Source organism: Oryza brachyantha, chromosome 10 (genome assembly GCF_000231095.2).
Source record: "Oryza brachyantha chromosome 10, ObraRS2, whole genome shotgun sequence".
Lineage (NCBI taxonomy): Eukaryota > Viridiplantae > Streptophyta > Magnoliopsida > Poales > Poaceae > Oryza > Oryza brachyantha.
The window spans coordinates 8,924,268-8,949,396 of record NC_023172.2 but is presented as its reverse complement, the minus strand read 5'-3'; the positions used below and the strand labels follow the sequence as shown (position 1 = coordinate 8,949,396).

Sequence of the window (25,129 nt, the reverse complement as noted above, 5' to 3'; positions counted from 1 at the left end):
CCTGGAAATTCATCAGGAACCTGGAGGCATTCTTCGAAAGATGTCCACTTAGTCAGCGACAACATTAAATCATTGCCAACCGGTCTATATGTCTTATTAGCTTGCTTCACACAGGAAGAGTCAATGTAGTAAACTTTTCCTTCATGCAACATTGATTTAAGCTTCTGAGCAGTAGGAGGATAGACCTGTCCATGTATACTGGCTCCTTGTAAATTTGTTAGCTGTAAGGGACCTGCAATTGTGGTTCTATGTGAAAAAAACTTTAAACAACACGAAGGATATGGGCTCACCTTTTTATCTAGCAGTACCATGTTTGTATGTATAATTTTTTTATCATCATTGATATCACAAAAGTCCCACATCCTAGAAATCTTTGCACAAATCTTCGCGCCTGTATCTCCAAGTGATAGCTCTGAGATAAGGATATGCGCCATTATGTACCTATAGTATTCATGGAGAGAACCGTTAGTATGTCTCGATAAGAACTAAACTGTTTTTAAATGAGGCAAGGAGATGCATACTTTTAAGAGATAAAAATAGACTATGTAGTCACTTATGCAGCACCATACAAAAATAGCAGAAGTACTTTGTACACTATACACAACAAAATAAGGAAACGGAACGGGCAAGGTAATTCTTGCTAGATGGTGTGCGGCTGAGGCTGCAACATGTAGTAATATGAGCTGTTAGAACGGGAGGCATACATATTAGGGGCATAATACGTCAAACAACACGTAAGTAAGTACCGTTGGGCCTGTAGCCGCGAGTATCTATATTTTTTGTTTCATTACCACATGAGCCATCCTCGTTTTCAATTAAAATTTTCAGTCCAGCTCGGTTTGTTGCCCTAGATACAGCAACATAGAGCTGCCCTTGTGTGAACACATGTTTTTTGAGATACACACCAACATGGTGTAAGGTCTGTCCCTGGCTCTTGTTGATTGTCATGGCGTAGCAAAGACGTATTGGAAATTGCCGTCGTTGCAAGGTAAAAGGCCATTTTGTTTTTGTGGTGGCTAATGCAATTCTAGGTATATATGCAGTGTCGCCTATATTAGATCCTGTCAGTATAGTGCATCGGAGAATTCGTTCGCCCAACTCATTTACGAACAAGCGGGTCCCATTACAAAGACCAATGGATTGATTCAGGTTTTGAAGGAGCATGATAGTAATGCCTTGCTTTAGGACAAGCTCATGAGTAGGAAAGTTAGGACAATTGATTGAATTAAGAAACTCAGGCGGATAGAGTAGGTCAAAGTCTGGGATTTGTTCAGAACATTTTGATATTGTATCACAACTAAGATATACGACCGGTTCTCCTAGCAGAAAATGAATGATGTAGTCGTTGATTTCGTCTACCGTTGAGTTATTAGGGCAAACAATTGCTCGTGATGCATGGTATTCGTGATCTTTGTCTGATTGAATTAAGTCAGGGTAGATCTCATGGACAATAGCTGATATCTTATCACCCTCAGTTTTAATAAGGAGGTCATCAGGAATTGTTATCCAGCAGGGAGATGGATCATTCTCTTTTGCAACCGTAGGTATAGTTCCACTACCAACAGCCAGAATCCACTGGCTAAAGTCATGGAGCTCTTGTTTTTTTGAGCCGACAAAGATGTATTTAATAATCTCATGTTAATAGTGAGAGCTAGCAACGTAACATGGTTCCATAGGTTTGAGTTTACGATGGATGCATTGATAATCGCAGACCGCGAACCTTTAGGCACAACAGGCAATATCTGTTTGAAGTCACCTCCTAAAACAACAGGTTTTCCACCAAAAGGTATAACAACGTTTTGAGGGTTCGTCTCGAAAAGAATATCACGTAGTGTGCAGTCTAGGGCTTCAAAGCAGTGTCTATGTGTCATTGGAGCCTCATCCTATATAATTAATGTAGACTCAAGTAATAGCTCAGCAAGCATGGTGCCTCGCTTGATATTGCAAATACTGGAATTATTAAGCTCAATCGGTATTTTGAAGCGGGAATGGGCTGTTCTGCCTCTAGGAAGAAGCAAAGAAGCAACCCCTGAGGATGCAACAGCCAACACTATTCTATTCTGTGATCGAAGCTTGGCTATAATCGTGTTCCATAGAAACGTTTTCCCTGTACCACCATGGCCAGAGACAAAGAAGAAGCCAGGGGCGTTAGCAGTGACCCGGGAAATAACAATATCAAAGATAGCTTTCTGGTCAGAATTTAGCCGATCTATAAACGACTGTGCATGAACCGATAGCAAAAGAGGGTTGACAGAAAGTTCATCATCAATCAATCTATTTGTTTCATGATGGTCTAAAATCAGGCTTGGCTGAGGTTGGTCGAAATCTGTTATGTTGCCACCACTATTCGCAAAAATATTTCTTAGCTCATGCAAGAGAAGGTTTAGGAGGTGCTCGCGCAATACTAAACAATGTGGGTTGTTGAGTTGTTTTCTGATTCTACTATGTATGTCATCAATCATGTATGACCAGTATTTATCAAATAAGGATCGCACGCTACTAACGGAGCAATACATGACAACAGTCACAAATAATTGTCTAGACGACGCTGATAGTATTGCCTCATCAAATAGCAGAAACCATTCATTATCGTCTTCGAGAAGGCCACGCGCATCACACGCCTCTCTAAATGTATTATATGTGACATTGTTATAAGTTCGGACATCGCTATAGCTCTCTGCGCCTTTGACAATCATAAGTAACATTCGCAGATAATATAGCTCACCAGCAGTTGGATGCACATAGTAAATACGGCCAATCTTGGGTGAAGGAGTTCGAGAGCGCCAAACTCTATGAGATGTATCCCATGACCACTCTTTAGGAAATTCGCAATATGTTAGCGATCGTGCCGCAGGGTATTTTTTATTAGCCTCAAACCATTCAGTTAACATCGAGCTTTTCGTGGCAGGGCTAGAAAGAACAGCTCACAAATCAGAACCCTTTTCATACCTAACATAATTTCTAGCAGGTAGATGCGCAACCAAATGCTCGACAGGTGAACTCTGTACTGTATGTCAAAATGAAACATGCGATGAAGCGCCTCGCATGTTGATAGGAACCTAGCATCCATGTATTCTAAAATTTCATTTGGCGGTGCAAGATCATGATTAGGTGACATGTTTTCTGTGGGTGCCGTTGTTTCGAAATAAATTTTCGCTCCATCATGACCCTTTGTGATATACTTGAACAAATACTTTATTAGGTTTGACTTATTACACCACTCAACATTTATATGGGCCTGGTATTTTTTAAGCAATGCAAGATTATATGGCACAACTGATCTGTTATCTAGACGAACGCCATTTTTTACAATGAAGTGGCCATCATTACGTCGCCTATATATCGCAAAGCCAGATTCATCTATCGTGGTCTTGTCCTGGAAGTCCTTTGGATAATGTTTTGAGCATATATCGTTTTTCATGCAAGGACAACGCTTATTAGCCTCACCACATGGACCATGCATCATAAATTCGCTGACTAATTCATAGCCTAACCGATCAGCTTCGTAGTCAGGTATCTCAGCATAGATAAATCCATCTATTATAGATGATGAAACATCAGCGGTGTTAGCCGCCAGCCAGACTAAGCAATGTATGTGTGGAAGGCCTCGCTTCTGCAACTCCACTATATAGAGGACTATAACAGTTTGTCAGGAATCAGAAGATGTTGCATGGGTTATGAGAGGGCAAATGAACATGTTATCTGAAGACCATAAATAAAAAACCTTACCTGCCTTAACTAGCCCAAAGGTTTTTCCCTCTCTAATGTCGGTAATAAAGTCGTTGACTTTCATGTTAAAAACACGTACAATCATATCTGGTCGATCAGACGGCTGCTGCCCAGGCTCAAACCTGATAGCAACGCTGATTTCTTGCCATTTAGAATTGCATGTGTACATGATAAATAGATCAGGTGAACCAAATACACGACATATTGCCATTGCGTCCTGATAATTCATGACCATGTACCGCCTACCACCAGTGAAACTGGCACGGAGTATGACGTGCTTTCCAATAGAGTCACCGGTTGTAACACCTCTATCGATCGCATCGGTTATCCCTTCTACCAATTCTGTTCGAAGCTCATCTTGATGGTCAAGCAAAAATTGAAGTTTATTAGCTTCGATGGTTGAATATGAATCTACATCTGCCTGATCACTTAATCGACCATAGCATGTAAAAGGGTTTGCTCATTCAATCTGTAGTGCACCATGTATCTATAATACTCAAGCATGGTCACATATTTCCTCCCAATCCCATCGTAGTTATTGTATCTTATACCAAGGTGAAAACCACGCTCACCATAAGGAAATAGCAGTGGGTATTGTAAAGCCATGTACGATGGGTGTAATGGAGAGACATGACGAAGGCCAGAATCTCTATCATGGACAAGGATATCAAATCGATATTCACCTGCAGCAAAATCGCCCACAATAATCGCAGCTAACTCACCACTTGTTGGTAGATTGTACTGAAATCATCAGTTACATTACAGCCAAGAAGGCGTAATGTAATTTTCTTGTTACCATGCTCAGAAACCCGTGATCGAGCATATCTAAATTTTTGGACCAAACTATTGTGATGATCAAGCATAGATGATAACACACTAACAATATGAGGGTCTGGTCTATCTGCGTTATCGCCATCATTTTCAAAAAGATTTAGTCGATTTTTGGTTTCGTTTTGTGAGTCATAGATATACAGCTGTGCAAATTTTGGTGTAGAACCATGTGATGGAAGTAGAGTTCCAATCCTATGGTGCACAACACCATTTATTTTGAAAACATATGGCGCACTGCCAGTGTTGATCGACTTGTCAACAGATGCACCCATCGATGTGAAAGCAAATAATGAATTATATGACCGTATTTGTCTAAGAAATCTTTTTGATCGCACATCGTGCTGACCTAGCAAGGTACATAATGGTTTGGGGGGCTGCTGGAAGCGCTCTAAGCTGTATTTTACCACTTTTGCAGCATAGATTACAAACAATTTTTCTTTTCGAGATGGCTGAAGCACTTCGGACCCTTTCTTGATACCAGAAGATAGCATGGCAATATGGACATTCATATGCTGGAGGACCATAATACGATCTATCAGGGTACGCCGCTGCATCCCATAGATCGGCAATGTCACAACCATGAAGGTTCATTTTTTTTTAAAAAAAGTCATTATGCAGCCCACTAACCCTTTAGTAACACAACGTAGTCTTTATCTACACGATGTGAACTTTCACTCAGACAAGCAGAGCCAACTGCAGCGCATAAAAAACCTAGTGAGGCAGTGTAACCATGCACATACCATGGAACGAAAATAAGATATGACATGCATCATGTAACATACCATCGCGACCAGACATGGAAGCTGTAGCAACATCACCGGACCGAAGCAAACAACGCCTCTGCCTATTGAAGGCAGCTAAGGAAGGCGTAAAGTCCATAAGCGAGCGCGGTCTCTTTTCCGTGCGAACGGTATTTGATTGCCGCAATGCTGGCACCGGCTGCTGCACACGCATAGCGGGCTGGCGAGCCAAGAGCATTGCGCTCTGTCTAGTTCGACTCGCACGGATTCTGTGCGCTCTGGTAGCATTGCTGGTCGACATGTGCAAAGCCTAGGGTAGCAAACTTAAGAACAAAGGTAAAATAACATTAAGATAGGACAAACAACAGGAAGATGCAATATATGAATCTGGCATACAAACGGCCAACAGGTAGCTATATAGATAAGTAGCCAACATGTTCGTTGTCCTCAGCAAAAAACCTAAACCACAACATACAACACCTATGAAGAATATCATTGCATTGAAGCGGGGCACACCGAGGACACAATGCCAAGCGCGCAACAGCGATAACGCCGCATCAATGGCATCCCGCGCCAATCTTCGATAGGCCAGCATGGAGAAAAAATTATAATCATCGACTGCAAAATTATATGATCACTGCAGATACCTAAGAGCCTGTCTAGCCACTTGGTCATGCGCACGGTTAAGCGGATCACATGCCGTAACCCAGAAGAATATGGGTTGTAACTCAGCAGGGTTAGGCGATGGAACAACAAGCTCGATGCCGTCTAGAAGGTTGTCGGCCGAATCAAACTCCCATATATATGATTAAGCGGATCACAGGCCGTAACCCAGAAGAATATGGGTTGTAACTCAGTAGGGTTGTTAGGCGACGGAACAACAAGCTCGATGCCGGCTAGAAGGTTGTCGGCCGAATCAAACTCCCATATATAGGACGGGCAGGGAATCATATGACGCTGTGTGGCCTCGTTAAGAAGCACAACACACGAAGCATGAACCACAAGCATGATGGGCAAACAGCTAGGCCTAGCAAGAAACGCACCATGTGTGGAAACCACAAACACAGAGGGCAGAATCCAACACACAACGTCCTATATAACTGTCGAAAATGAGAGTCAGAGAAAGCTGTCAGAACGGGCAATGCAACGGCTAAACAGACATGCAGACTTGACCATTGCAACAAAACCACCTACATAGTATACGATTCACACCGAGATAAAACATAGACAAGCAGATAAATGGATCGCCTATATAACGTGACCAAAAGATAGGCAAACCAAACTGTATAGCACAAACACCAGTATGAACAACAACAACTAAAAATACGATAGCAAAAAACATAACATGTACACATAAAATAATAGAGGAGAGAAAATTACCTTGCACGATAGCAGAAAAAACAACAGCAAACAGCAGTAGCAAGATGGAGTTGTATGAGGCAGTAGCGCGTAGACAGGCAGCAGGAGCACGACGTAGACGATACCAAACGCGAAAGCAGACGATGATCCTCCAAAAGCAAGCAGAGGGCCTAAAGAAAAGATAGAAGTAGACTTAGCTATAAGTAAGAACAGCAAGAAGAAGAAACATACAGAGCAGGCAGCACAACCTACTCCACCAACGCAGAGGCCTCGCAGAGAAGAACTAACGGAAGCGCTCACGACCCGTCGAAACACCGATCCAACAGATGCAGATCCATTCCCCTGAGATGGAAGCAAAGCTAACAGTTAGCAACATTGAAATGGATTGAAGAGAGAGAGAGAGCGCGAGAGCAGATAGGAATGTAAGAACAGAAAACCCCGAACACCGTACGCTCTTACAGGCAAGCTTGCTGGAAAGCACCGAAAGTTTTAACGGACACCCAGGATCACAACGAAGAAATCTGAGCGAAAACGACAGCGAGAAGAAACACAAGAAAGATTTGCAGGAGAAAAGCGGCGTGTTCAAAGAGGCGGAAGAAACAATAAGAACAACCTCGGTGCTTAATACTGCGCCAACCAACAACGCAGAGGTAAAAGCTACAGAGCAACCGGGCCCACTTGGAGGGACCCCACCCGTCAATGAGAAGCGGGCAGGAAAATGCGAACAGCAGGAGAACAAACCGAGGTGGCTGAAATACAAACAACGCAAAACCCAGTGCAGAAAAAAGAACGGAAGTAGAACCAACCGACCCCACATGACAGCGAAAGCAGGCGAATAAAACGAGCTCACCCAAATCAACCCCGGCACTGTAAATGACCGATGACTCCCTGGCCGAGAAAAAAGCTTCTGACAGAGTAGGCAAGTCCTAGCACAGCACAGACAAACATGACAGGGGCAAAAAACTGTACACCCATACACCTAGTGCAGAACACAGACATGTAAAGAAAAAGAGAGGAAAGAAGCTAACCCATGGAATAGGTGTAGACAGCAGGAACAAGCAACAATGCATGCAGGCACCCACAGCATGAGCCAACTAACTAAACCAAGTCCATGCGAACCAAGAGTAAAACAGTGAGCAGAGGGACCAGCTGCGAGGAACAGAAAACAGATAGACTAATTGCATACAGACCCCCTCCCCAAAAAGGGAACAAATAGTGGTACAAACAGCACATGCAGGCAGGTAGGGCTGTCAACTACGAAACCGAGCAGCGGACGTAGCAGAAAGCAAGCAAGAGAGCCTACCGCACAGAAAGGAACGAACACACAGCAATCTAGCTGACCCCACCACACAGCGAGACGGCGCACCGTGAACGGAGCGCACAAAGGAAGACAAACCGGCTTCGAACACGCGTTGGCACGGCAACCCATCCACGCCAGGCAAAAACACCAGGAGACGCTCATTTCCGGGCGCTCTTGAAGACTTTAGACTAGGCACTGTTCGACCCAGCTGTTGCGCACTAGTACTCGTAGGTGTAGGATTAGTAGTTTTGTTGTCACTATTTGGTCGTTCGCTTCTTCGCTGTGGTATTCTCTTCCCATTATATGCATGACGCATACATATACCTCACCACACACAAAATGTATGCTAGCTGTATGCACACTGACATATCAAATAAACACGAATTTTCAAACAGGCTCAAACAAATATAGATTGTGAATATCTATCATTCTTTCCAAAGGAAATCTACTTCTAGAGTTCAAAAATTCACTCTAAAATAATAAATTAGTGTTTTTTTTATCTACCATCGATTCGTAAATTTTAAAAGAATATCCCTTCAATACCCATACGTACCTAGCAACCTAACCTGAGGGTTGTTTAGATGTGGTTAAACTTTTTAGTCCCATGTCATATCGGATGTTTGAAATTAAACATAGACTAATAAAAAAACTAATTTTATAAATGAGAGCTAATCCGTGGAACGAATTTTTTGAGCCTAATTAGTCCATAATTAGCAAATGTTTGTATGGTGAAGCGTTTGAAGATACCACCCACCTTTTCAAGGAATGCAGCTACACAAGAGAAACTTGGAATCAACTCTGCTTATGGAGTAAGCATAACACACTCTTGCTGTCAAATAACAAGACTCTAAAGGAACGGTGGAGATCCTTCCGCGAAATCAAACCAAAATCTCTGCATAAGAACTTAATAGGATCCCTGATAATAACTTGGTGGCACATCTGGATAGAGAGAAATGATAGAGTCTTCAACAGTCAGCATAATACAGCCATTCAAGTAGCCCACAAAATAAAGCTAGAGATAGATTTAAGACGCTTGGCTTTTCGACCTCCCCGAGAGCTTTCCCCCTCTTCTAGTACCTTCCTCCCAATGTAATCCCGTTTCTTTTATCTTTTTGTAACAACTTTTATTTCTACTAATATATTTCGGCAGACCTTTTGTCGTCGTCTTCTTAAAAAAATAATTAGCAAATGTTTACTTACTGTAGCATTACATAGGCTAATTATGGATTAATTAGGCTCATTAGATTCGTCTCACGAATTAGTCCAAGATTATGGATGAGTTTTATTAATAGTGTAAGTTTATTATTTATAGTAAGTGTTCAAACATCCGATGTGAGCAAACACCCCCTATAGTGCTCAAAGCAATTAAGGTCAAAGGGTGCGTGATATGCATGAAAAACTAGTGCTCAAATAAAAATATTATATTAGTAGTAGTGTGGATGTAACCTTTCGTACTTATAAAAATTAGTGCATGTAATAAAACCTTCTAAAAGACATTTCCCTCTTTCGTAGAGTTGTCGTGAACATTAATTAATTGACATATAAGCACAAAAGAGAATATTTGTATGAAACCGTAAGGAGAGAGTTCATTTCATAGCAATGAAACGTTTGAGCGCCATTACCCAGTCTTCGGTAACAAAGTGAAACTCACATTGAGGGGCTTGAGACGTTTCATGTCTATCTATATGCAATCAGACATTGTCTGCATGCAACCAAACTTTCAGCAGTAATTAAATGCTTTATTTAGCTTTGAAAATTATATAATGAAACGCTGCATCGTGAGTTAGCTGTTTTATGTATTGTTTCATGCATTGGACCTTGTAGTCTGCTGTCTTGATTCTGGTGGATTTACGACAAATAAATAGAAGATCAAAGTTTAAATTCTGGCGCATTAGGATTGGTCGATCTCCCAAGTAATTTCGGGGGATGATCATAATGAGCACTATTTCATAATCCATGGTCCAACCTAGGACCCTGTAGTCTGCTGCCTTGATTTACCCAATTATTGAAACTCGAATAATTCAGCATCAAATTCATTATATTTATTAATAAATCATCCGGGATGTTAGTGCTGATCAAATAACACAAGAGAAGAGCAGAAAAAGATGCACGGTTGGTACACCCCTAAGTGATTTTGCTAAGCGCACACAACCCCATTATCTGTCTGATAATTATATTTGAGAACTTCTGCGCCGTGGGTACATATAGTGACTAGGTACATGTATAACCGTTAACAACACTCAATGTGTGTTAGTTGGCTGACAGAAAAATCTGGACTGTATGATACTCAACTCAAGTTCAGGCTTGTGTGATTATGCTCTGCCCAAAGCTTGATTAGACCGGCAACTACCGACTAACTAATATATAAAAATAGGAGCAGATCGAAAATTCCTTTATACTCAAACGGTTGCATGCTGCCAGGGAAGGTTCCATGGAAGGACCTCTCATGGCCTCATGTCAAGTGGCCGGCTGTTTAGGTTCAGGTTAGTTGATGATTATCTTATTAGGGTGCATGGAATGATTGATGGGTTATGTTCTAATTAGAGCATGATGTAATTCTGAATGAGATCATGCATAAACCTAAAGCCGCATATAGAAAACCTTATAACATATATTCTTTTATATCCTTTTGGTGTTTATAAAGAACTTTACATGGAGAAAAAAGAATCCTAAGATAGCTTACTTTATGTAAACTAAGGGGTGATTGTTTGGAAAAAAACAAATGGCATATTTGTAAACTATGTGTGAATACATATTTTATATATGTATTCTTAGTGATAAGTCGAGGCTGAAAAATAAATTTTGGTTAAAAAATCCTAAAATCAACTATAAATTTAAGTATGCCAATTTAAATTTTGGCTTATAAGCGTAAGCAAGCAGAAGCGAAAACACGAGGGTGTTGAGTTAAGGTAATAATTCTATATTATCCTATTAACACTTGTTTATATAAAAGCACCCTTAACATACAAACATATATTGAGCCTTTTTTTTACCATTAGATTTAACTATAGTAGATTTTATATGATTTTATACTGCAGTAATGTTTAAATTTATAAAATACTCATGAACAGTCGTACAAATTTGGACAGAAGCCCATTTAGTCCCTTCTAATTTAGATTATTGCCACGAGTATTTTATATATTTTTTAAAATGGATTATTGCTGTTTAATAAGTGGTATAAGCAATGCTCTCTCCACATGGTTGACGCCATTTGACTTTGGATCCTCATTCATCTCATTAAAAGATACATAATTATTAATTACTATTTGATTTATAAATAAAGAGACTTTATACATGACTTACAATTTTACATATTTTCACAAAATTTTTTAAATAAAGTGAACGGTGAAATGCAGATCTAAAGGTTAATGGCGTGAAAATAAAAAACGGAAGAGAGTACAGTAGAACAAATCATTTTAAAACATATATTTTTGAAATAGGAACTAAATAATATGTTTTGATAACTCAATAAATAAGCTGAAAATTAGCATTCCCTTTTTTTATTATTAAGCGAGTAAAGTGCACCAGCGGTCCCTAAACTTATATGCATGTGTCATTTAGGTCACTGAACTCTCAAAATACATTTTTGGGTCCCGAACTTATCTGGGGTGTCATATAGGTCCAAACGGGCTCTAACCCGCTCCATCCGCTGACGTCCCATGCCACGTTAGTGCCTATGTATTGGTGGTGCCATGTGGGTCCCACATGTCAGTTTCTCTTTCATCTCCTTATTCTTTTTTCTCTCTTCTCGTAGGCGCCACCGTGGTATGGCACGTTAGCGGATGGAGCGGGTTAGAGCCCGTTTGGACCTATATAACACACTCGGACAAGTTCGAGGACAAAAAATATATATTTTAAGAGTTTAGGGACCTAGATGACACATGCATACAAGTTTAGAGACCGCTGGTGTCCTTCACAATTATTAAGCCGAGTTAGCACTACTCTCTCAATTTTTTAAGTACATAACATATTTTGTTTCATTTACACGAAAGTTTGGCAAAAGATTATTTTAAGATATATTTTTATGACACGAAGTTAATATTATTGGATTCATATTCATAAATATTTTTTTACTACTATAATTTATATTACATAATTAATATATTAATAATGTAATATCTGTACAAACGCTTATCCTAAATAAACAAAAATACGATCTATAATTCTTTTGAAATAAAGAGGGTACTGTTTTCTCTCTAGGTCGATCGGTGAGCTCAAACATGTACTAATTGTAGGTCGGGAGCTGTTCCGATCCGTTGGATCCACATCGAACGGCCAGATCGTCGCGGCCCCACCCAACGCCGCCTCGGGTGCTCGCCGCTCCTCGGGTGCAGCGCCCGCTGCCGCAGCTGAGCCTGAGCTCCCTCTGCTGCTTCCCATTTAATAATCCCGCAAAAAGAATTCATCAGCACGGAGCGAACAGTGCAAAAAATCGTAGCTTTTTAGGAGAAAAATGGCGTGAGAAATCGGAAGGAAAAAAAAGGCCGAATTTTTTTTAGCAAAGAAAGCAGCTTTCTTTGTTCAATCTTCTCCCCCACTCTCCCATGTTCCTATAAGGCGTGGAGAGAGAGGGAGAGGGTTGCTGGTGGAGAGGAGAGGAGGTGGAGGGCTAGGAGCAGCAATGGCGGCCGCCTGGGCATGGCCGGTGCTCTTCCTCCTGTGCTGCTCTTGGACCCGGCGGCAAATCTTGGTCGCTGCGACCACCGACGCCAATGATGGTGAGCTTGCTGGAATCTCTGTGTTCGGGGGGCCGCCATTTCTTTTGCTTGGCTGTGCTTTTGTTCCCCCCCCCCCCTTTGTCTTTTGCAGTTCTTGATTCCTTCTTGTTCGAGTGCTTTTTTTCTCTTATGGCCGCCATGGATTTTGGTCGGGAGGAAGGCGGGATTTTGTCTTCGATGCAGCATTGGGACCATGGGCTGTCTTGCTGTTTTCTTCTCTGAATGCCTGTACCACATCTTTTTGGTGGAGTTTGTTGCTTCTGAAGTTGAGATTTTGTGGGTGCTTGTTCTTCTCTTCTTGTGCTGATGTTCCTTGCACTAAGTTCGTTAGCTAAATCTTGTTTTTGTTGGATCAATTAATGTGGTGATATTTTTTGGGGTAGATTTGGGGATGAGCATTCCGATGTCCCAAATCTTCAGGTGATGTCAGTATACCCCAGACACACCTTTGCTCGATTTCACTTCATTGATGGGTACTCTGAGCTAGGGAATGCATTGGGATCTTTGGGAACTTTTGCATCTTTCTGTTGCGTTTTCTGCTGCATGCTGGCGCCTGTTTTCTCGTTATGGTTTGGTTAATTTTTTTTGCATATGGAAATGCACCTGGATTGTGTTCATTTCGATAGATGATTGGAGGGGAAAAGTTTTATTTTGAGGGAAGATAATGAATATTGTAGGAGCATTCAATCATTTGTAAAGCTTACCAGAACCAACAAAAAATTGCTCAATACGGATCCATGATATCATTGCTCATCCAAAGTAGATCAGTTTAGTAACTATTTGTATCTGTGATTCATTTCATTGGTCCTGATAACATGTGAATCTCTAGGTGTGTGATTGGTCCAACTTTCTATTTTAAGTAATCATGTTAGCTGAACTGTCTAGTGATAATCCACACCTATTGAAGTAATTCTTTTACTTTCGAATCATGCAGTTACTGTCCTGAATGCACTATTCACCAGCCTGAATTCGCCGGGGCAGCTGCGGGGTTGGCAGGTGAATGGTGGTGATCCGTGTGGTGCTTCATGGCAGGGAATCACCTGCTCTGGATCATCAGTTACAGCAATGTGGGCATTGTGCTGCATATTTCAATGTTCTTGCTTCCGAGCACAATTTCTTCTTTTGTCTGATGTATCTTTTTTCCTGGTTGTGTTAGTAAATTGCCGAGCATGGGGCTTTCAGGAAACCTGGCCTACAATATGAACACCATGGAATCCCTAGTTGAGCTGTGAGTTTGGACAGTGGGCTCTTTTTTTTTTTTTCAAACTAGTTCTTTCTGTTAGAGAGTTCAGCTGGTTATTAACTGGATCATAATTCCATGCAGTGACATGAGCCAAAATAATCTTGGGGGTGGCCAAAATATTCAATACAATCTTCCAAACAAGAAGCTTGAGAGGCTGTAAGTTTCTCAGATGTTGCCATTTTGTAACCTATTTTTACAAAATTTGTTCTGAACTGCACATTATCTAACTGTTCTGTGTTATTTTTGGGGATAATTTAAGTGAATATTTTTTGGTTGCAGCAATCTGGCAGGGAATCAGTTCGCTGGAAATGTTCCATACTCAATTTCCACAATGCCTAAACTTAAGTATCTGTGAGTACCTTTTGACCCAAATATGAACTTGCCTTCAAATTCATGCTTATTGTTGAGTTTATTGGATTTTATTTGTGACAGAAACCTTAATCACAACCAATTACAAGGAAATATGACTGACGTCTTTTCCAACCTTCCAAGTTTGGAAACTCTGTGAGTGCTTGGTTGACTTCAGTGTGCACCTGAAATTCTTCTAACTTCTCTATTCACATTTTTTACAATGAATCCTTGCTCTTACTATCTTTCTGTACATTGCTGCAGTGATCTCTCCTTCAATTCTCTTACTGGAAATCTACCACAAAGTTTCAGTTCTCTGTCAAGCCTGAAAACTTTGTAAGGATGAAATTTGAAAAATTTGATGAATCTCTTATAAGTGTTTTTTATACCTATAACCTATGTTGTATAATATCAGGTCTCTGCAAAACAACCAATTTACTGGATCAATCAATGTTCTTGCTAATCTTCCCCTGGATAATCTGTAAGCAAATCAATTTGAAGGTATAAATGGTGTATCTCACACAGTATTGTACTAACTTCAGTATTTTCCTCCTTTATTACAGAAACGTGGCAAACAACCGTTTTACTGGTTGGATTCCTAATGAGCTAAAGAAAATAAATGGCCTTCAGTAAGTATTGCTTATGTCTTAGTTCTCTAATGTTTCGGATGGCTGTATCTTGAACTAATGTTGTGTTCGATAGAACCGATGGCAATTCTTGGAGCACAGGTCCGGCACCACCACCGCCACCATTCACAGCACCTCCACCATCACGCAACCGTCGGAAAAGCCCAGGAAGACACTCCAGTGGCAGTGGTAACTCGTCAGGTTCTGGTGGAAATTCAGGGTTACGTTCTGGAGCTATAGCAGGAATTGTTGTAGCTCTACTAGTTATTGGAGCAGTTGTAGCGTTCTTCTTGATAAAGAGAAAACGCAAAGGTGCAATGGAAGAACATGTTGAACAGCGACAGCCTTTCAATTCATACCCTTCCAATGAAGTTAAAGGTCAGTGTTGCAATGTTTGATATACCTTGACAGTCACTTTAGTTTTGTAAGTTGTAATGCATGTATGGTTCTATAAACAATGCAGATATGAAACCTATACCAGAATCTACCAAAATAGAGGTGGAGCCTTTGCCTTCCCCTGCAGCAATTAGTCTGAAACCACCTCCTAAGATTGAGCGCAACCAGTCATTTGATGATGATGACGACTTATCAAATAAGCCTGTTGCAAAGAAAAATAATTCAGCGTCAGTAAAGGCAGCAGTTTATTCAGTTGCAGACCTACAGATGGCAACAGATAGTTTCAGCATGGACAATCTTGTTGGAGAGGGTACTTTTGGACGTGTTTACAGGGCACAATTCAGTGATGGAAAGGTATGCATGTTTGCACTTGTTACTTTTGCTTGAAAGCATAGGAAAAAAATGTTTTACTGTGCAGTTTTAAAAGTGTGCAGTAAATTTGCTCTCAGAGTGGCTTTTTCCTGCATAAATGCACCTGCACAATCTTAGACAGAAGCAATACATTCATACATGGTTTCCATTTCTTTCTAGCAAGAATGACAAAACTTCATTTAGTTTACAATATGTACACAAAATATTGAGTTGATCACTTTCTTATCGATTCAGCATTCCACCATCATATATTCTTCCTTGGGAGTTGCTAAGTGGTTCAACTTTGATAATACAAAGGCAGTTCAATACGTCACATGATCTAACATGGCTTACATTTCTCCCTATACGAATAGGTACTAGCTGTCAAGAAACTAAACAGTACTGTGTTGCCAAGCCAATCTTCAGATGATTTCTTTGACTTGGTGTCAAACATTTCAAAGTTGCACCATCCCAATCTCAATGAGCTTGTGGGCTATTGCATGGAGCATGGACAGCACTTGCTAGCTTATGATTTCCAGAGAAATGGTTCGCTACATGATATGCTTCACCTCCCAGATGACTATAGCAAACCACTTAGCTGGAATTCTCGTGTTAAGATTGCGTTAGGCTCTGCACGGGCACTAGAGTAAGTAAAAACTAAGATGTTTCTCTCTCCCTATCTGTTGGATACTTTTTTAAATTAATTTATTTCATTTCCATTTTAATATGGCTTGTGAAAATTGATTTGACTTGCTATTATAATAGAATGGGATGTCATAGGTAAAATGATGAGTATATGCATAAATCACTTGTACATTCTCTTAATTGTAAGGATCTGTCATCACCTAACCACCTTTTCTGTTTACTTTCTATAGGTATCTTCATGAAATTTGTTCTCCTTCTATTATCCACAAGAACTTCAAATCATCTAATATCCTGCTGGACACTGAGTTCAATCCTCATGTTTCTGATGCTGGACTTGCCAGCTTTGTTCCTGATTCTGAATTCCAGGTAAAACTCAAAGCCATTTTGCTCCAACAAACATATGGCTGAAATGGGTTGCTTCTTTTCTTGATTATCCTAGATATTATAGAATCTGGACACAACTCATCTAATGAGAGATTAAATCATGAATTGATTGATAACTGCATATGGCTGACCAGTCCTTTTTATCTGCTTTCATATAAATCTCAACAGGCTTCAGATCAGGGCTCTGGATATAGTGCCCCTGAAGTGGACATGACTGGGCAGTATACCCTCAAGAGCGATGTCTATAGCTTTGGAGTTGTCATGCTGGAACTCTTGACTGGCCGCAAACCATTCGACAGGTATTCCTATTTTTCTCTGATTATGCATCACTGAATTGTTTGTCCCTACGTGTGATGTTTTATAATTCCCTAGTCCTGACCACCTGACTGTTGTATCATCACAGCTCTAGGCAACGGACAGAGCAGTCACTTGTCCGGTGGGCGACGCCGCAGCTGCATGACATTGATGCATTGGACCGGATGGTTGACCCCGCGCTCAAGGGCCTGTACCCTGCCAAATCCCTGTCCCGTTTCGCAGATGTTGTTGCCCTGTGTGTCCAGGTATATTAACCTTCACTCCTGGTATTCTGCAGTTTGCAGAACTTACAGTCCATGCATAACTGAATGCCAACAATCTGAATCATTTCAGCCTGAGCCTGAGTTCAGACCACCCATGTCTGAGGTGGTGCAAGCGCTGGTCCGCCTTGTTCAGAGGGCCAACATGACTAGGAGAATGATCGACGGCGAAGAGGGTTCTCGGAGACCAGATGACCAGGATCAAGAATTCGTGTAACATGTGAAGACATTGATCTTGAGTCAATGCGTTGAACCTGCACCTTATCTCGTTGCCGTGATTGTAATTTCTATTGCACGCTAAGTACCAAATGCAGATGGGGAAATGGGTGGAGAAAGGAAGGGGGAAATACTGAACTTTCAACTCATCAGTACATAATCACAGGTTTTGCTTCGTATAATAAAATGAAATACAGGCTGGTTGGTTGGTCTGTGTCTAATGAGATCAACTTGCATCATATCTACAGGAGTTATCTGCAGAGGTAGAGGCCATGATCAAATTTACATTCTGTTGAATTCTGATGGTTTACATACTAAAATAACTTGCATATACTTTGTAAAAATAAAAGATTGTTACATATATCCTGTAAATAGAAATTTTTAATTGAGTCTTCTATGTATTATGCTATAATCAATCGAGAAACAGTTGGACATATAACACAACTGTCAAAAGTATGCACCAACTAAGGCATGTTTGGAACGGACAAATTCTAAGGCAATTAAATCATATTTTGAGAAATCACTGAAAAATTTATGTGATCCAAGGAGCCCTAAATATCAGGGGCGGATCTAGAATTTTAAGGTTAGGGGGCTAGTTACTTTTTTTTTCTCTAGTTCCTCCCTTTTCTTCTTCCTCCATCCAAAAGAAAAGAGCCTAAGAAATCATAATACATGTTAATTCATTTGCTTGAAAATTAAGATTTCATCTGCTTCAAAATTAAGCATTTTTAAGTAGTTTAGTATAGATTGAGGATGAAAGAAAAAAAAAACTGACACTTCCTACTACTCGTTACATGTCTTGCTTCACAAAAGAACTATATTTAGCTCAAAGCACATATTGCATTTTTAGTATAGATTTTTTTTTCCGTTAGTTGCACGTCGTGATTTGTTTTTTTGTTAGTTGTTTTTTCGCGCCATGCGTTGTTTTGTTTATTTTTGTTTCGTCTTTACAGTGGGGATTTGTTTTTCTTTCAGTTAGTTGTTTTTTCCTGCGATGCGTCGTTCCATTTTCGTTTTCTCGCACACGTCGTGCACTCGTGCTCTGTTTTTTTAGGTTAGTTGCACGTTGTGATTTATTTTTTTCTGTTAGTTTTTTTTTGATACGTTGTTTTTGTTTTTTTCTTTTTCTGTTTTCTTGCCTACGTTGTTATTTTCTTTATCTTAGTTGTTTTTTCCATCATCGTGCACGTCACAGTGCGCACGGGAGTACGAAAGGGAGGGGAGCGGAGGGCAGATGGACGACTCCTTGGTGTAAGAATATATAGGGATAAAATAGAAAAAAGTTTCAATGAGAAATTATTAATGTTATAAATAATAAATAGGATCAAAAATACTTATATTATGGGTACTATTTAAATTCTAAAAAATACTTATATTTTAAAACGAAGAGGTACCTGCTGATATTTTCCAATTTCTTCTTATGACCACCCTACAAGCGTTTTGATTTTTTTTGCCACCACCCGATCACCCACCCCATCTTTTCATTTCTGCTTATATTTATAAGCCAAAATTTAAATTTTCAAGTTTAAATTTAGAATTGATTTTGAGAATTTTCACTAAAGTTTATTTTTTTCATAATTGACTTTTAGATTGCTAAGAATACATATATAAAAAAATTATTTATAACTTATTTTTTGTTTGCCAATATACCATTTAACTTTCTCCATAAAAAAATGTTTTCATCAAATACGTCTTCTAGAATGACCATTTTGTCCTAGAATTTCCATCGTGCTAAATGCAGAGACTACACTCCAATAATAGAATGACAAAAATGTTTACATATTTCCATAAGCAAAATTTGCAGAATGGTCTTAATGGAGGTTCTTTTCAGACTTAATGGAGGTTTTTTGGATACAAACCTAATGGTGCTGGTAAAAATAAGGGATAATTTACAAAACCCATCACTTGTCAATGGTAAAAAAGAAAAGAATTTCTCCTCATTCTTGTCACACAAATCACTGGTTGGTTTCCGAAGGCAAGGCTGTCGACTTGTGTCATCTTGTGTTTTCTTCACTAGTTTTTACTTCCCATTTGCCATTTGGCTTGTTTTAAATCTGATTGCCTAATGTTTATTTAGCTAAGCATCTGATTTAGGAACAGGAGGGGTACCCTTCTGTTGGGCTCTCTCTAGATAAAATGGTTTACTGTCTCCATTGTTCGGTGGCAGAGAAGACAAGCTGGGTTATGAGGCCAGCCTTGAATCAGGATCATGTGTTGCACCACTAACCAGGCGAAGATTTTGTGTTTTTATGTCAGGATGGATGTGGATGTAGGCTGATTTGGCGGTCTAAGTTCCCGTCGCGCTCCATTTCCATGTGATGGTATCCGATGAGCCTGGTTGTAGTTCTACGGTTTTGATCAAACTCCAATGTTGTTTGAACGCCCGAAGCTCTTCCTCGATCGATAGATGATGCATCGATCGAACCCAAGAGTTGTTTTTGCTGTTCATGCTGGTCTGTCTTGCTCTTCCTATTTCACTAGAGCGAAAAGATATGACAACCGGAGCAGATGGCGTGTCCACACATTAGCATCTACTAGCAAGTTGGTCACACCCTTGTGGCATGTTGAAAAGCACACAAGAAATACAGTGTAAAAATTGCGTGAGTCACTCATGCAAAATCCTTAACTTTCGTTGTGCGTATAAATTGCCTCACGACACCCTCTTTACTAGTTCTAACTATTGTGATTAAGCTATCTAGATTACAATATATATATCGAAACTTAGTACTATTAACCAATAATGTTGTGAGATTTTGGAGCAAAACAAAATTTTGATAACAAATAAGTTAGGGATATATTTGTTGTTTAATATATTATGTATATTGTAGTAATCAATTGATCTTTTGTCACTTTCAAAAATTTATCTAATTTCTAAATAATATCATGTATTAAATCTAAATATATGACCAGCCGGGGTACATACTGTAACAAATCAATACAGTTCTATCATCTTATTAAACAAATAAAATAACAAGTTTTAAACAACGCAATGTAAAATGTAAAAAGAAGCACACCGGTGGGAAACAACAGACAGAGATCTCTCAAGTGCATGGCTATACATGTGTTCACATGGATCGTTGTTGGACGTAACTGCGGCTTATGCGGAAAAACAGAAATGGAAGGAGAAAGTAAATAGAAAATACTAAATTTCAACTCATTAGTACATAATTATTGGTTTTGCGTTGTATATTGTATTGCATGTTGGAATGTGTCTAATGAGATCATTTTGCATCATATCTATAAGAGTCACTGACACTGACCATAATCAAATTCACGTTCTACTGAATTATGAAGTTTTACATACTAAAATAACCTGCATATACTCTATTCTTTCTAAATAAAAAAAATGTTGCATATATACTATAAATAGATTTTTTTCGATAAGTTTTTCATATATTGTGCTATCATCATTGAGAAATAGTTGGACATATAACGACAATTATCAGACGTTGTGCACCAACTAAGGACTCTTCGAAATGGATGAATTCTAAGGCAATTAAACCATATTTTGAGAAACCACTGCAAAATTCTGATATAAAGAGCCCTAAATATTTTAAATATGTCATCCAACAGAAAAAAAACCTAGTAAATCATAATACAAGTTACTTCATGTGTTCTAAAATTAAACATTTCTAGGTTGTTTAGTATAGATTAAGGTTTTTTAAAAAAACTATGTCACTTCATAATAAATAAGAATTTTTTCGGGTGTGAGGATAGACGGGATAAAATGAAAAAACTTGAATGGTAAGTGACTAATTTTATAAATAATACTATGAATAGACCAAAATTATTATATTATAGGTAATGGCTTTGATCTAGGCTATGAGAGAAGATTTTGCACTTGTTCTATGTTTTTGACTTCCACACTATGTCAGGATGGATGCGGATGGAGTTCACTATCCCCGCAAATTGGATCTTGTACGCTGATTTCGCGGTGTAGATTCCGTAGCATTCCATTTCCAAGTGATAGTATCCGATGAGTCTGGTTGTAGTTGTGTGGTTGTGATCAAGATCAAAGTTGTATGAACTCCTGAAGCTTTTGCGTCGTCAATAGATGCCGCACTGGTCAAACCCAAGCGTTGTCTTGCTGTTCCTGCTAGCCCGTCTTGCTCTTCCTTTTCACTAGAGCGAAAAGATATGACAACTGGAGCAGATGGCGTGTCCACACATTAGGATCTACTACCAAGCTGTTCACACCCTTGTGGCATGTATAAAAGCACACAAGAAATGTTGTGTGAAAATTGCATGAGTCCTTCATGCAAAATCGTTACCTTTCAGTGTGCCTATAAATTGTCACATAGTACCCTTTTCCAGTTGTACCTATTGTGATTAAGCTATCTAGATAAAAATATAGATATCGAAACTTAGGTCTATTAGTCAATAATGTTTTTGATCAAACTATTAGCCAATAATGTTGTGAGGTTTTGGAGCAAACCAAAATTTTGATAAAAAATAAGTCAGAGATATATTTGTTGTATATATGTTATAGTGATCAATTTATATTTTGTCACGTCTAAAAGTTTATTAAATTTCTAAACAATAGCATGTATTAAATCTCGGTCTAGAATTAGCTCGGGTACATACTAGGACAAATTAATATATTTTCATCGTCTTATTAAACAAATAAAATAACAAGTCTTAAGCAACGCAATAGAAAAATGAAATAAAAGTTAAGAAGTGGGCAACAACTAACAGACAACTCTTGAGCATAGGGACTCGCCTCATCTTCATAAGTATCGTCGTCAGATATAACTCCGGATTATGGGTAAACTAGAAAATATGGGGAGAAAGCAAGGGGAAAATTTTGAACTTTTAAAACATCAGTACATAATCACAAGTTTTGCTGTGTATAATAAAATGAAATACAAGATGCTGTATGACTGGTTGGTCTGTATCTAATGAGATCAACTTGTATCATATCTACGGGAGTTACCGACACCGACAATGATAAAATTTACGATCTAGTACAATCTGAAATTTTATATACAAAAATAACTTGTATATAACCAGTTATTTATAAAAATAAAAATAAAAATGTTGTATATATCCTGTAAATATAATTTCTTCACTGAGTTTTCCATGTATTATGCTATAATGCTATAATTGTTGAGAAATAGTTGGGCATATAAAGACAATTTTAGAAGGTATACAACAATAAAGGGCTCTTTGGAATGGAGGAATTCTAGGGCAATTAAACCCTATTTTAAGAAACCGAACCGAGATAGTATTAAATTGAATATGTCAAATGACAAATATCAAACCAACGTAAATCGCCCAAAGCAGTCAACCAAATCAACTCAAGATAGCGAAGTAACTCGAGCTAAAACTGATACAATAACTAGCAATCGCACGACCAGATTAGAAGATTGGACTGAACCAAGACAGTTCTAATCTAGCCGATACGATTAACTTGGCTGAAAAACCGTAGGACTTACCCCTCCGCCGAAGATCGAGACGATGCAGCCCCGCGTCAGGTGCCAAGTTCCGCCAGTGTTGAAACCTCGGTGAAGATGGTGGCGATGCGCCGAAATCATGTTGATCTGGGATCTGTAGATGATTTACGATAACCCCGGGCACATATATTTATACCCTCGGGTGGATAGCAGTCCACGTTAGACACAACACACGGCTCCTAATAGATAAAAGGAAATAACAAACTCTATCTCTAACACGACGCATGTCTTCTAATAGATAAAAAGAAATAACAAACAAGTCCCGATCGGATTCTAACTCCCTTAGAGCATTCCCAACAGCTCATTTAAATTTAGTCATCCATATCTTTATTTGGATGATCACTAAACTAGTTTCATCCTCCGTATCTCTTTGTAACCCACTAGATCATCCATATATGACATCCTCTATGTCTCTTTAGAAGATGGAGAGAGAACATATAAATATGAAGGTTATCTCTTCTAGTATAGATGACATCTTAAAAATAAATAATAGGATAGTTGTTCTGTTGGAGCTCAAATTGTAGTCTTTATCCTCTATTTTCAGGATAGAGTATGGGATAGATGAGCTGTTGGGGATGCTCTTAGAGATAAAGAAAAATCCTAAACTAACTCTAATTAATAGATAAATTTATGTCGTCATGCCTTAGTCTTCACGATTTCTTCTTAGATTCGGTCTCTTCCGGATAAAATTTCCATCGGCTCATTGCGTATTTCCTTAACCGAATGCAATAAGGAATTTTACTAAATTTTGGTATTAAAAGTAAACCTTTGTATCGAACTTTCAATCCTAACGATTTCCTTTTTTAATCCTAAGTGGCTTTTTGCCTACTTTCTTAATGAGAAAATTATATGTTCCGTAATTGAAAAATGGCTCGTTCTGTAAATTGCTACTCGCTTCTAAAAAAAATTGACGCCATTAACTTTTGGTTATACGTTTGACTTTTCGTCTTATTCAAAATTTTGTGCAAATATAAAAAAGTTTAAATCGTACCTAAAGTTACTTTAGTAGTAAATTAAATCATAACAAACCATTCAATAGTTATATAATTTTTTAATAAGACGAATGGTCTAACGTGGATAAAAAACTCAACAACGTTAATTAAAAAAAAAGAAGGGAGTATCTATGATTTTGAGTTGGGTAAAATACCATACTACAAGCGTTTTGATGTTTTTTTTTTTTCGCCAAAACCCGATCACCTTTGGCCGTTAGGTATCCATCCATTAAGTCGTCTAAAATGACCATTTTGTCCTACAATTTCCATCGTACTAAATGGACAGCCTACACACAACCAATGAAATGACAAAAATGTTTACATATGTTCATATGCAAATTTTGTAGAATATATATCTGTAGTGCACAAACTTGATTTACTCATTGAACAAATCTAACGGCTGAAATCATTTGCATCAAATCAGACGGTCCACATTCCATCTATTTTCCTTCTATTTATCAGCTCCCAAAATCATGCGCACTCTCTGTCGATCCTCCCTGCATCAAATTGAATGTATTAAATCTCAGTCAAATATAGGTCCAAAATTTAACGTGCCATAAAAAGACTGAAGGGAGTATTAGAAATACCACCATGTCAGATCTTGGTCAAATCTTTGTCTAATCGTTCGTCTTTTTCAAAATTATTATGCAAACATAGAATACATCTTTCTTAAAGTTCATTTGTAATAATAAATCAAATTCATAAATAAATAAACTTTTATATGTACATACACACACACACACATATATATATATATATATATATATATATATATATATATATATATATATATATATATATATATATATATATATATGAATGGTCAACGTTAGACCCCTAAATCAACGGCATTAAATAAAGATAGACTGGATATTGATTAAATGATGTATCATTTATATGTATATATATAATCTAATATTTATACGTGTATTAGAGTTGATAATATTAAATAACAAGAGATATTTTTCACATCATAGTATTTGTAATACTTATTAGGTGTTATATATATATATATATATATATATATATATATATATATCAACACGATTGAATAAATGTTGTCAAATAAAAAAGAATGAGTATAAATTTGTAATATATACGTACATATATTATTTAAATTATAAACATGTCTGTGTTTAGATTAATTCATAGGTAATTGTGGGAACTATTTTTTTGACACAGTAGTATTTGTACTAATCCGTCCGGTTTTTTTAAGCGCCGTT

General features: G+C 38.5%; 1 protein-coding gene across 1 annotated transcript; it reads left to right on the top strand.

The window, feature by feature from the left end:
• The first annotated feature begins 12,360 nt into the window (after positions 1–12,360).
• Positions 12,361–17,685, top strand: LOC102704177 (protein STRUBBELIG-RECEPTOR FAMILY 7-like). The gene is made up of 16 exons (XM_006661669.3): positions 12,361–12,677; positions 13,612–13,744; positions 13,834–13,905; positions 14,002–14,076; positions 14,200–14,271; positions 14,353–14,424; positions 14,533–14,604; positions 14,684–14,749; positions 14,832–14,897; positions 14,971–15,272; positions 15,358–15,644; positions 16,016–16,287; positions 16,517–16,652; positions 16,839–16,969; positions 17,074–17,230; positions 17,319–17,685. Exons 1-16 carry the CDS (start codon positions 12,581–12,583, stop codon positions 17,460–17,462), a joined length of 2,154 nt encoding a protein of 717 aa, XP_006661732.1. The 5' UTR covers positions 12,361–12,580; the 3' UTR covers positions 17,463–17,685.
• The last annotated feature ends 7,444 nt before the right edge of the window (positions 17,686–25,129 follow it).

Excerpts from the sequence above, each read along its gene's own strand:
- LOC102704177 (XM_006661669.3), top strand. The coding sequence starts at position 12,581 with ATGGCGGCCGCCTGGGCATGGCCGGTGCTCTTCCTCCTGTGCTGCTCT. Across the intron at positions 13,745-13,833 it reads GGATCATCAGTTACAGCAAT|TAAATTGCCGAGCATGGGGC; the intron begins GTGGGCATTGTG and ends TGGTTGTGTTAG. Across the intron at positions 17,231-17,318 it reads TTGTTGCCCTGTGTGTCCAG|CCTGAGCCTGAGTTCAGACC; the intron begins GTATATTAACCT and ends GAATCATTTCAG.